At 43.5% G+C, this 13,467-nt stretch overlaps 1 protein-coding gene across 2 annotated transcripts in view; it reads right to left on the bottom strand.

Annotated features, from left to right (window-relative positions):
* Vsnl1 (visinin like 1) overlaps positions 1 to 13,108 on the bottom strand; it is a 60,434-nt gene extending 47,326 nt beyond the window's left edge. For both annotated transcript variants that reach the window (XM_076833466.1, XM_076833467.1), the window contains exon 1: positions 12,947 to 13,108. In XM_076833466.1, the coding sequence (XP_076689581.1) occupies positions 12,947 to 13,108 (162 nt within the window). The remainder of the gene's footprint in view (positions 1 to 12,946) is intronic.
* Positions 13,109 to 13,467: the final 359 nt, after the last annotated feature.

Here is a 13,467-nt window from a genome sequence, read left to right as displayed (position 1 = left end):
GGGCACATAATAACACTGGCCTCATACACCTTCATGAGGATTCAATGAACTAACATATGCAGAGGGCTTGGAACTGTCTGACACACGATGAACAGTTAGTGTTAGCTGGTATCATCTATCTTTCCTTCCTCTGTCCATCTAACCATCCGTTGATACATTTGAGAAATAAATCAAAGTGCTTGGTTTTCTATGGCATTTTCTGTTGTAAAGTCAACAGCCCGTTCGTCAACACCCCCAGGGTGTGCCAGTCTCCCTGGAGCAGATAGTAAGTAGATTGATGAGTGCACAGGGAAAAGAGAGTCCTTGCCTGCCTCCCCACCCCAATACCTAGTATGGGATGCTTTGCCTCCCATGGGCTGGCCCTTGAAGGGACTCTGTCATGCCCCCATCCTGCCTGGGTGTCATGTTGGGGAGTGAGCTCTCCCTGATCCTTTTTCTCCAATCAGTGTGACATGTTCCAGGCTGTCACTGGCTGCTGCAGAAGCATGCTGGGCAGGGAGATTTGCTTTCTCCTCACTCACTGCCCCAGTCACTGGGCATCACCTTGGCATCTGTACCAGGGGCAACCTCGTCTCTCCTACCATGTTCCACACAGGAGCAGTGGGAGCAGGTCAGACGGGCTGGGGTGCTGAATAAGTCTAGTTAGTGCCTTGAAAGTCCAGACAGACTCCCCACTACTAACAGAGGGACAGTCCCCTGGAGCAGGTGGACACTTGAGGCTGCATAGAGATAAACAGGCCCTGAAGATTTTGAGTAGCACAAGCACACTACGATGCCAGCTTCCTCACCCCTTCCTCTCACCAGGACCTTGGTCATAATGAGAGTGATGTTACCGTTGACCGAACAGCAGGCACTTGGGAGATGGACATGAAGAACAATTTAACAGTTGCAGGATCTGAAAATCAAGGAAGAGAAGGACTTGCCCAAGAACTCACAGCTCCTCAGGGCAGAGCCTGGATTCCTGTGGTTCAGAGCTGCTGTCTTTCCAGTTGTTACCTAATAGATTAAGAGCTGCTGCCTGTGTCTCTGATAGAAAGATGCAAGACCACGATGATAATGCATGTAACTTTATCTCACAGATATGTGCCATTTAGTAATAAAAAATACACAATGAGCGAAAAATGAGCAAACACAGACAGCATCATTTTGCATGTGTCCCTGAAGACATGGTGAACTGCATTGATGAGACGCCCATTTGTCTGTGCTTTCAAACAGAAACATGTTGAGTTTGTCTTTATTTTAGAGAAGAGGGCTTCCTTCAACAGAAAAACTGGTGTTGGTGTGGGGGTCTGACTGCATGGGTGCAGCCCAGCTGGCCTTCACAGGAATACCCATTTTATTGCCTGAATATCAATAAATCCACATCTTCCTCAGTAAGCCACCACCCATTCCTCTTTCAAAAGTGGCATAAACAAAGACCCGGGAAAAGCCTCTTTCTGAACAAGTGGTGGGCTCGGGGCAGATAGCTCTGGCTGGGAATGGAACTCGGATGACTGAATAACCATGTGGTTGTAGTCAGCCCTGCCACAGGGAGGCTGGATAGACAAACCACGTGAAGGAAAATCCCAGCATGCTCTTAGCAGGGTGTGAGTCTTGCTTACCCCTGCTCTTCCTCCTGCTCTTCGTCTACTCTGTGCAGGGACTCTTTCTGTCCTCACTGTGTGTCTATATCCTTTTTGACCCTCAGCTCCAGCCCCTCTGTCCAGTGATCCCTGCTCTCTTTTTTCCCTTCTTTGAGGTCCCAAAGCCTTGGCTCCCTGATAACCTCACTTAGCTCCTGGGCTGCTGCACCTGTCGGTTTTGGAAGTTCATAATGGATGTCTGTGGATGTCCAACCTGCTGATCCCCCAGTGTGGAGTCTAGGGCTGCACACACAAGGGACAGACAATAGACACTCGATGAAGAATTCAACAAGTTCATTTGTGAATCACTTGCTGGAGGACACCGTGCAAGCTCCTGGAGCTTTGCTCACTGAGTCACAGGAAACCTTGAAGAGGGAAAATGAAAAGTAACTTCTCATTCCTAGTACTGTCCCTTCTGTTGTTAAGAATATAACTCCAGGCCGCTAGTGAGCGTGGTGTTTGAACACATCCTCGCAAGGTTTGCCTGTTAGATATTTAGAAAGCTACTTGGTTGCAAAACCTTGGGGACTTCAGGTGTTCAGTACTCTGTGTGACCTGCATCTACTTTTACCCCAATACCTCTTTGGTTATCTAATATTTCAGCTACAGAACTGCTTGCTATTCCTTACACTATTCTCCTGTCTTCCTGCCTGCCATAGGGTTTGTATCCCCTCCAAATTCCTATGATGAAATCCTCCAGGTGAGGGTATTAGGAGGTAGAGTCTTTGGGCAACGATTAGGTCATGAGTAGGGAGCCAATGGAATTTGTGCTATTATTAAAAAAGGCCTCAGAGAGTTCAGTGGCCCCTTAGGGGACCAATGGAAGCAATGAAAACAGGCCCTTATCAGGCATTGAATTGTCCAGCCTTGAGAACTGTGAGAAATTAATTTCTCTGCTTATAACCTATCCAGCTTATGGTGTTTTGTTACAGCAACTCACATGCACTAAGACACTGGTCTTATGACCTTACCAAGGTTGAACTTCCTGATAAAAATGTCTTCTTGAAGCTACAAATCCTACTTAAATTTCAAGGTATCTTGAAAATGTCAGTGGAGATATTTATACAAAAATTTCCTGTACTTGTCTTAGGGTGAATATTGCTTTCTACCTCTTTTAGTTATTTACACAGCTTGTTGCATTTCCTCAGGGGCTGAGAGCCCTAGGGGAGTGTGGAAGTCTGATGCAAAACCCATACCTCCAGAGCTCCTGGCTACAGACTTATTATGGACAGCACTGGTAGCTGTTTATGGAAAGTGAATGACCACTGATAGCTTCTCTGCATTACTATCCTCAAAGGGATTTCCCTGAGATAGAGATAATGAGGTTCTCAGACATTTTAGTTAGATAGGTTTTGACCTATTCTACGACTGACATCTCTCATCTCTCCCCAGTGAGTGCATTTCCTACATGGAGAAGCTGACTGAGAGGTCAGGGATGATCCCATTCACAGTAAGGTCAGGGCCCCCACAGCCCAGGCCCAGCAGCTCCACAGCAACCTCCCTGGAGAAACAGCGAATGGCCCAAGAACCAGTCCAAGCAGGGACAAGGGAGGGAGCAGTAAAGGAGACAGTTTTCTTTTGGAAAATACTCCATTGGCCACTGGAGATAAGCTTCATTCCCAGACCCCAGGTTGATCAATGATATCAGATCCAAGTCCATATCACCATTTTAAGGGTCAGAAAAATCCAGTAACGTGAAACAGCTTTGCACTGGGAGACCCATGCCTGACTTTGCCTATTCAAGTCTAACCATGTAATGGAAACGGGCTATTTCTTCCTCTTTGGCTCTATTTCCATCTAGAAATAGACTGTCCTTGGGCAATCGGCTGCAGAGACAGCAGGGCCTTCTGGCTTTAAATTCTCATTATCAGGCTGCAGTCGAGATACTTCCTCTTGGTTGTTAGTTGGAGCAATTAAGAAGTGAGCTCACCTTGAGCCCCCCTTGTCCACTAAAGGGCTTCGACATCCTCATTTGTAAAAAGGAGGACAGAGCAGGCTGAGTGGCAGCTAAAGGCATCTTTCCAACCTTATCCCGAGGACCAGGAAGTTAAGGTATCAGCTAATAGCATTCCTTCAGGATATCATAGTGGCAATGACCATTGATATCCCTCTAACTGACACCTCCCCTATCACAGGAGAGCAAACCCCTAGGGTGTGGAAGCCATCTGAAGTAATCTCACTCCACTGAGACAGGGGAAGGTTATCACCTGGACCTCTCTGGGGTGCACTCTCTCTCTCTAATGCAAAATGCACTAGTAAGCTAGATTTGGCCTGAGACAACCTCACCAACGCACAATGCCCTTGGAGCCTCACAAGGGACCCTGTTTTCCCAGAAATCACATTTATTGTTGCTTCTTCCTTGAGATTTCAGACCCAGCTCTTGCTTTCCACATTAATTCAAGTTGAAGTGCAGCTTCAATCATGTTGGTAAACATTCTGAATGGAAATGAATTCCCAGGTTCTCACTAAAAGTTGCAACATCCTCACCAGCCCAATCTGGATGACATTATGTGTCTTATGTAATGTCTATTTCCCTCAGGGATTAAAATGCTCTGTCTATAGCTCTGCCCAACAGATTTTTAATGTGCTCTTACTCCTAATTACCTCGTATTAACAAGCAGAATCCGAATCCCTCCAAACTGATTATCCAAAAAATGTCTTTTGAGCCAAGAGTTTTATTTTCAAAATTGATTTGGATCAGATATTGAGAAGAGATAATACTCATCTTTGTTAGTTTCTTTTCATAGAATATCTGATGGGGCAGTAAGTGCTCCAGGGACACTGGGCTGTTCAGTGTCTAGAAGGCCTCCTGTGCTCAGGTACCTGACACAGAGCTGCTGATCAACTACACCTGGGCAAGGTGAGTCATCATTCACAAAGCACCCCTCACTCTTAGCACCTTCTCATCACAACAAGAGCCTATAAAATAAGCAAGGCTCTGAGGGTTCTTCCCATTTCACAGATGAGAAAACTAAGGGTCAGAGTCTTTTGTTGTTTTATTTAACAAAACTATAAGCATAAAGGACTTTTCTACATTTGCATGGCTAGTATATGGTAGAGCTAGGTAGCCCTCCTGCCTTCTTAGTAAGCTGCATCACATCTGCCTGTATGCAGGGAAAATAACTCTAGCATTATGAAGCTCTGGGGAGAAGGGAAGGACTCTCCCTAGTGATAAGGTAAGAAAAGCTTGCAGAATTGGGTGGAAAATCTGAAGATTCTTTCTGAAGTTGGAGTGGATAGTCCCCATGACTAAAGTCATGGGGACAGGGGGGACAGAGGAGGAGATTCTTCTGGCTTTGAGATTTGGGAAGACCAAGGAGGATTCCCCAGGGAGAAGCTTTGCCCTGGTCCTATAGGATGGCCAGGGTGCAGCAGCGAGAGGGCTTCTGATCCCTTGTGCTCCACAATGAAGTCAGCCAGAGCAGCGCTGGGATGGTGCTCCTGAATGTGGCCCAGAGGACACAGAAGCACAGAAATGTGGCAGGAAGGCTGGGCAGCCAGTGGTTTGTCACTGCTTGCCACCTGTTGCCAAGGCTCCTGGCTTTCCAACTCCTATGGCTCTAAGTTAGGGGGGTGCCACCTCCAAGAGCTCCATCACAGGCCACAGTGAGAATCCAGAGAGCCAATGGTAAGATGGGGCACATGGAAATGAAAGAAAGGATGGGAACAAAAACAGGGAGGGAGAAGAGAAGAGAAGGGTGGAGGGGAGAGGCGGGAGAGAGGCCCATGGCAGGAGCACGGACATGGACAAACTTCCTCTTCTATAGCTTGCTTTCTGGACTATCTCTGCAGGACTACCAAGAGGTTTGTATTTGGTTGTTTCTTGTTTTTTTTTTAATTAATTTATTTTTATTTTGCTCCAACCTAATGTACTTCACACAACGACCCCTCTTCCAACGCCATGTACACTCCGGGCTCTGAATCACAACAGGTATATTTTGTTTAAGTTTTGGTTTTTTGGTCAATGAGATGTTAGAGTCTCCAAGAAGACTGACAGCTCCTCATGTCTAAATCCACCCTTCCTTTGAGAATCAGCTCATCCCCACCTTACTAACCAGCCTTCGTTGAACCTCCTGGCCCTTCCCTGTCCTGATCACAGGAGACCCAGTGTTGTGGCTGTTTGCATCTGTTTTAATCCCTCTTGACTACAGGCTTCTTGATGGCGTGGACTCCCCCTGGGTGGGAATGTGATGTTCTCCTCCACAGATGCAGTGCTTCACAGCTTCTGGCACATGGAATGCTCCAGAAATGAAGGGAATGAAGGGATTGCAGTTTATCCCACTAGAGTCTCTCTCTCCATTTGCATTGACATGGAGCTTTAAAGAAAATAAAGCTTAAGTGATATGTCCTGAATGAACCAGACGAAAAGTTACCTCCAGACGGCAACACATTCAACAAAGTGCAGAATTGAAATCATTATTCCTACTCTTATGCCAGTGAAATTTATCTAGTGTAGAAGGTGATTTTTCTCTTCTTGTCTTATTGTCAATTAAGATTCAATACCAGTTGTTATAGAACCTAGAATATTCAGTCTGTCAATGCTAGAAGCATCTTTTTTGGTTATTAACTCTTCTTGGGACTACAGAACTCTGTATGAAGGCAATGAGAGAGATATACATAACATGTTACCTAGCTTCAGTGTGTATAGAACTCCCAGCCTGTCTCAGGACATTCCCAGATTAATGTCTAGACAAGTTCTCAAAACATTATCCATAGATTTTCCTCTTAGAACCATCTGGAAGGGCAGAAACCCCGAGGAAGAGACCCAGGAAGCTACCAAGGAGCAGTCAGCCCAAGTGACTTTGATGTATGCTGAACTTTGAGACTATTGGCAGACACCAACTTTTTTCATTTGCACAGATATTAAAGCCTAGAACAACACAAATAAAGGTTCTTATCTCAAGTCACACAACCAATAGAGCAGACCTCAACAAGTACTTTTGATTTTATATTCTACAAAACAAAGGTTATACACCTATAACCTATATGCATAATATGTTTGCATACAAATTTCAGGAAGAACAACCTACTCCTGATAGTAGACTATTAAACATAAGAAAACAATTTAAAAGTGAAATTCTAAAACCACACAGAGAATTACAGAATATTTTCATTATACCTGAATGTTTCTTGCCAAGTGTGGTGATGCATGCCTACAATCTCAGCAACTCAGGAGGCTGAGACAGAAGGATGGATGTTTGAGGCCAGCCTTGACAATTTAGCAAGATACTATCTCAAAATAAAAAATTAAAAGGGCTGGAATATGTAGCTTAGTGGTAGGGCACCCCAGATCCAACCCCCAGTATTGCAATTAATTGAATAAATATTAACAATGTTTCTTTTTCTATTAAAATACTTTATTATCAAATATCCAAATATTCCTGCTTTTATGATAGCATTTACTTATTTTTTTTAGTATATGTTGCTGGGTAGTTGTGTCAATAGAACTTTCATGAGTAGACTTATTTTTTAATATTTTTGGACTAGAAAAGTTCTTATTGAACACCATGTATATATTTTGCTGTAAAATAAAAACGGATTTGTTAAGTGAAACTAAGCGCCCCCAGGTTCTGAGTGCACTGATGACGGTGTAGTGACAATAGAGTATTTGTCCTACAGAATGCACAAAGGAAATGAGGATGAATGAACCAATGAATGAACTTGCTCTTAGGTGAGCTGTAAGAAAAATTTGCTAAGGCCAAATTACAAAGCTCTTCAGGAAATGATCACTTGGAGTGATGTGGAATGACTTGGCAGGAACTCTTGTTACATGTGAATGAATTTTACTAAAATCAGTGATGCTGAATCAATGATGATCATATTCGATTCTAGATCTCTCACACCTGTCTCAGGGGCACCTGCCAGCTGCCTCACTGATACCCAGAGAAGAAAAATTTGTGCAATGAAAAAGGCTGAGATTCAGGAGAGTTGGGCTAGAGCCCAGCAGAGCAGCATTTGGCTGTTTAGTTGCCCCTAAGAATGGATCTCTTTCATCTGCAAAATGATAAGCAGCAGGGATTGAACAAGGCAGTCTCCTCTCTGGAGGACAGGTGTGAGGGTCAGGGCACTGAGCTACTGGTACGTGATGCATCAAAAGGTCCTTCAGTGCTACACTACATCCTGTCTGGCAGCTGGGAGAAGGGAATTGCTTTGTGCTTGGGAGGACACAGAACTCAGTGCTGAAGAACCTACTTAGGGAATGAGGATGGCACAGACCCATGCTGCAGCCTCCTGTGCACCGTCCCACCTTGGAATGCATAGTGGACTGCGTTTGACTAGGGTACATTTTCCCATTAAACCTCACATCCTCCTCTGTATTTCACTCTATGTTGCCATGGGATTTGTCATGTGAAATAAAACCCATTTCCTTGGCCCTCCAAGAGTAATTGTCAATCATGACGGCAAACACAACTTAGGATGGGTTGTACATCATTTTACATCCCTTCTTTCCTTGGGTTTCTACCAAGTGAGGTGACATGACAGGCCCTCTTATTTCCACTGCATAGATAAGAAAACTGATATTCAGAGAGGCAGAGATTCTGTAAACATAGTACAGCTAGAATTGATTCTCATATCTGTCAGATTTCAAATCCTATTTTCTTTCCTTTTTTTAATAACCTTGTGACTACCTTTTGACTCAACCTGTGCCAGCCCAAATGATTCGTGATGAGAATAATTATGGAAGTCAAACTGCAAACATATATCAAAGTTCATTTAGGGCTCTTTACAGGACTCCACTAGGTGGTTCCTTGGTTCCTTTGGCCTTGATGTTATGGTAGCTGTGCAAATTACAAATGGCATCAGTCCTCCAAGGAAGAGGACCCCGAGATAGGGACATTTCCACTCTCACACGGCTGCTTGCTTCCCTCTAGAGTTGGCCTTCGTTTTAAAACTGTGGCCACTTTTGTGAAAACACAGTTAAAATTGCAGACTCTCCATCTTAATTCATGATCTTGATTTGGCAACTAAAATGATTGTTGGAAACAGGAAATTCTCATGGGGAGAAAATCAGGTACTTTGTTCTTGTTGATGAAATACAAGTTCTTCCCAGCCTATTGGCTGCAGTGCTGTGGTGGGAATAACAGAGCATCTGCTATAACTTCTGTGACCAGAGACACAGACATCCCCGTGTGCGGGGGTGCCAGACATTCCTGACAGAAGGTGTCCTCTTATCAGTTACAGAAGGCTCTGAGTTTGCACATGTCAACCGTAAAGGAAAGGAAGTGTACTACTTTTCTAGGGCTGCCATAGCGCAGTACACAGGCTACACGGCTTAAAGAAATGTATTGTTTTGGGTCCTGGAGGCTGAAAGTCCTAGACAAAGTCTCCGAAGGACTGGTCTGTCTCTGATCGATTTGTAGACAGCTGTCTTCTCCCTATGTTTCCCCCTAAAAGGACACCAGTTGAACTGCATTAGGACCCTCCCTAATGACTTCCTTTTAACTTAATCACCTTTAAGTACTCGGTCACCACATACAGGCACAATCTGCAATGCTGAGGCTTAAGGGCTTCAACATAAGAATTGGGGTTGTGTGTGTGTGTGTGTGTGTGTGTGTGTAGTCATTTAGCTGAAATAGGCACCGAGCTTGAAAAAGTTGAAAACTATCACCTAAGGAATATTTTGTCTTCTAAGGCTCAGAGCGAAGTGCTCCTCCTACCACTGCATCAGTTAACTTCTTGTGTTAATATTGTGGTTTGAAATCAACCTCTCTTCTTTCCATTCTTGCCTCAGCACCAGACACATGTGCCATTCCTCTTAGGAGTGAGGTTGGCTGTGTCTTCCCCATTAGCTGGGGACCTGGAGGGTCCTTCAGTCTTCATACTAGGACTTCCTGAGAAGATACACTAATGCCTGATCTGTGGCTGGCTCTGTTAGAGGCCCTGGGGTTTGTGTCGATTGAAATGAGGTGACCGTGTTCCTCAGGACTGAAAGATGATAGCTGCATGGAACTGGGAAGGATCATGCTGCACCTGTTTTACAAAGCTCACTCCAGCAGCTGTTTGGTGGGTGGGCTGCCAAGGGGCTGCCTTGGACTCCGGTGGAAAGGTCGGGCTGTGAGCCACGGTGGAAGTTTTACCACTGGAGTGTGCATTCTGCCTTCACTCTTGGTGATGCTGGACAAATGGCCTCATTTTTTCTACCCCCTCACCCCCAGATTTCTAATGTTTTTAAAGCAGACCTAGTGCACAAGTGCCTTGACCTTGGGGATGCAGAGGCTTCTGAAGCTGAGCTTGGTAGTTCCTGGCCTTGCAGATGGGTGTCTCCCACTCCCCAGCCCTGGCCTGAAGCTCATCAGGATCCGTTCTGGAGCAGCTGAGGTGGAACCTGAGACAGTCAGGTCAGCAGCAGGAGTTGCACCAGGCTGGCTGCAGTGACAGAAGGGCAAAGGCCTCCGTCAGTTTGGCTCATCCCCACCCCACGCAGAGAAGGAACTGCTGCAGACTGCCAGTTCTCCAGAATAATCACTGTGTCTTGCTGAATCCTTGCATTTTTCAGAAGCATTAGAGGCAGTTTTCCTCATCAGTCCCTCTCCTGGGCCTCTTACATAACCCACATCTTTCTCCCTGCCTCTCCCTTCTAGCTTATCAGAACTTCCTTTTTTTTTTTTTTTTCTTTTTTCTTTTTCTGTGTATGTGGCATATTTCTTCTGTGATTCTTCCCCAATTTCTGTCCTTGGACAACTCCGGAAGGAGAAAAAGACTTTGCCTGATTTTTGCCTATTTGACACAAAAGCACAGGGCAAGTTTGGATCTCATTGTTAGGAGGCCAAAGTAAGAGGCTGCCAAGAGAGAATCAACTAAGTTCAGAGAGTCCTATAGTCTTTTATTGAACAACAACAACAAAAAAAACCACTGCACTTGGGGTGAGGTGGGGAGGTGGCAGATGGCTTTGGTACAAGAGCATGAGTTGTACCCCGAAGCACTGAGCTATGCTTAACGTTCACATGGCCTCTAGCTTGGGGCAGGGGCTTTGTCAGTGCTGAATTCTTTCTGTAGAGGAAGGAAAGACCTCATTTCTTGCATTTCAATGATTTCTTCAAAGGCTAACCTCCTCCAAATTTAAACAAATAGGAATAGGCATCCAGTGCTCTTCTAACCATAGGGTGATACTTCCACTAGCGTTAGTGATAGAAAAGTGACTTCTCATTTGTCTGTACATTCCTTGGGGCTAAGAGTAAAGATAGTCCTGAAACACAGGCTAACTCCAGGTGAGAAGGTGGTAGAAGATGTGACTTAGAAAACTATAGTGACTGGTATAACAATTTGGAAATGCATTGATCCCACTTCTCTGCAAAAGTATTGTGTATCACTTAAATAATGGATGCATTTATCAGTATCTCTATATAAAGATGTCTGTAAGATAATAATTAATTAATCAATCTTCTTAGGAATGTCATGGCGATCTTATAACATGTACACACACCATACCTTTCTATACACATTTCAGGAAATAATTTTGTATATACCTGTGGGGCCCCAGGTACACAACACTGGATTAGTCATAAGCCTGGGTTCCTCAGTGGCCCGTGCAATAGCTTGTCATTTATTTAGTTGGCTTTTAATGCAATAAGCACTTGCAAATCTACCAATAAAAACAGCATCTATGATTATGACACAGTCTATATTTCACCACACTGTCATTCCCCATTCCCTATCTTACCTCTTCCCAACAGAAGCAATCATTGACCTGGATCCTGTATTTTTCTTTTCTTTTTTTTGATTAGATTTATTTTATTTATTTTATTTTTTTATTTTTTATTTTTTTTGATTTTCTTTTTTTTTTTTATTCAAAACATTACAAAGATTTCAGAATCACATCGGTTACACAGATCCTGTATTTTTCATTCCTTTCTTTGCTTTCCTTTTTATAACATTTTATTGCATTTATTTGTAGTCCTATAACACATATTTTAATTTTATTTTTGTTTACTTTAGAATTCTTGAAACTTATTTTGCCTTTAGTGTTTTTGCTGGAGTTCAAATATTTTGACTGCTGTGTAATATTTTATTGTAAAAATGTTCCAGCTTACTTTCCACTTTTCCTTTGATGAGCATTTGGGCTGCTTTCAAGTTTTGTTGCAGCTGTGAGCATTCTTATACATGTCCCTTCTTGAACTCGGGCAGGAGTGAAATTGTTAGATCACAGGCTACAGGAAATATTTAGCCTCAGAGAAAATGACAATGTTTAACATCCGATACAAGCTTCTCACACACACATATGTATCTGAAGAGTTCATATTACCCCAATTCACATTTGCTCAATTAAATGATAAAAGCAATTTTTTAATTTGGTATTTTAGTCAGAAGTAGCTAAAAAAATGTATTTCTTTCACATGTATATTGTTACATAGTATACACAAAATGGAAAGACTTCAGTCATGCCAAAACTAGAACCAACACAATTCCATAAACAGACAAACCACAACACTATGACTTAAGAAAAAATTATACTTTATGGGACAGTTCCATTTAATGTCAGGCAAAGAGTAGCTTCTAAATAATGTAAGAAGTTAAGACTCCATGATATAGGCATTGATGCTGAGGTACATCACACCTTTTTCTTTGAAATGGGTCGTTGTAGGAATCTGGGTTCTTATGGCATATAAGATGATCTTTCTTGGTGAAAAATCCCTCCCAGTTACTTTCTTTGTTTATTTATTTTTTTATTTTTGGTATTGGGGATTGAACTCAGGGGTGCTTAACTGCTGAGCCACATCCATAGCCCTTTCTATGTTTTATTTAGAGACAGGGTCCCTCTAAGTTGCTTATGGCCTTTCTAAGTTGCCAAAGCTGGCTTTGAACTTGCAATTGTCCTGCCTCAGCCTCCTGGGATGCTGGGATTACAGGTATTTGCCACCACAGCCAGCCCTCTCAGGTACTTTCCCTTTAACAGAGATAACACACACACAACCTTTAAAAAGCCAAACAATGTCGTCATTAGAAACCTGCTAATAATTATCAGCAAACCCAATTATCTGATTCTTTGGTTTTTCACTAGATGTTGTAATCTTTCAAACAGTATTCAGTGTTTTCACAATTACTCTTCTTGTTCAGAAACCTCTTGATTTATCTCTAAACATATGTATATGTGCACCCACATGCACTCACGCACACACACACACACTTTCACACACACACACACACACAAATACTTTTTAAATACTTTTAAACTTGCATTTTTAAAAAGTGCCCATTTTTCTTTTTGGTTAGAAAACTGCCAGAATTGAAACAAACTGACTACTTCCAGTTAAAATTCCACGTAAAGCTCCATTTCACTGAGACAGTATTTTCCAGCCCAGGAAATGAAAGGCTGGGCACCCTACCTTCACGTAGAGCTGCTGGAACTCTTCAAGGTTCAGCCTCCCGCTGGGGCAGTCCTTGAGAAACCCTTTGTACCACTGCTTCAGCTCATGCTCGTTGAACTCCGTGCTCTTCACCAGGTCCTCCATGACTTCGGGGGCCAGTTTGCTATTTTGTTTCCCCATTCTGCCTGCAGAAAAGCAAGTGGAGGTCATTAGTGCTGTGGTGGTGCCCATTTCCAACTGAGGAGATCTGAGCAGCCCCTTAGCTGGGACTCATTCTGGGGTGTCTGATCACAGTCCCCAAAGTCTGCCTCACTCTACTCTGTGTTCTAGAAAAAATAGGAGCAAAAAAGACTCTTTGGACAGTTCAAGGGCTGCAAGGCTCACCCTTCTCCTTGTGTCACCTGTCACAAGGCATGGACCCCCAAGTGGAAACCAGGCAGCCATTCCTCTTTGTGTTGTTCGTATCAAGTGCATGGAAGCATTTAGTTCTCCTTCTATGAGTTATGATTCATTAGCACTTGCTGCCCAGGTGTCTAATT

The sequence above is a fragment of the Callospermophilus lateralis genome, chromosome 14 (assembly GCF_048772815.1).
Source record: "Callospermophilus lateralis isolate mCalLat2 chromosome 14, mCalLat2.hap1, whole genome shotgun sequence".
Classification (NCBI taxonomy): Eukaryota; Metazoa; Chordata; class Mammalia; order Rodentia; family Sciuridae; genus Callospermophilus; species Callospermophilus lateralis.
This window is presented reverse-complemented; position numbering and strand designations above follow the sequence as displayed.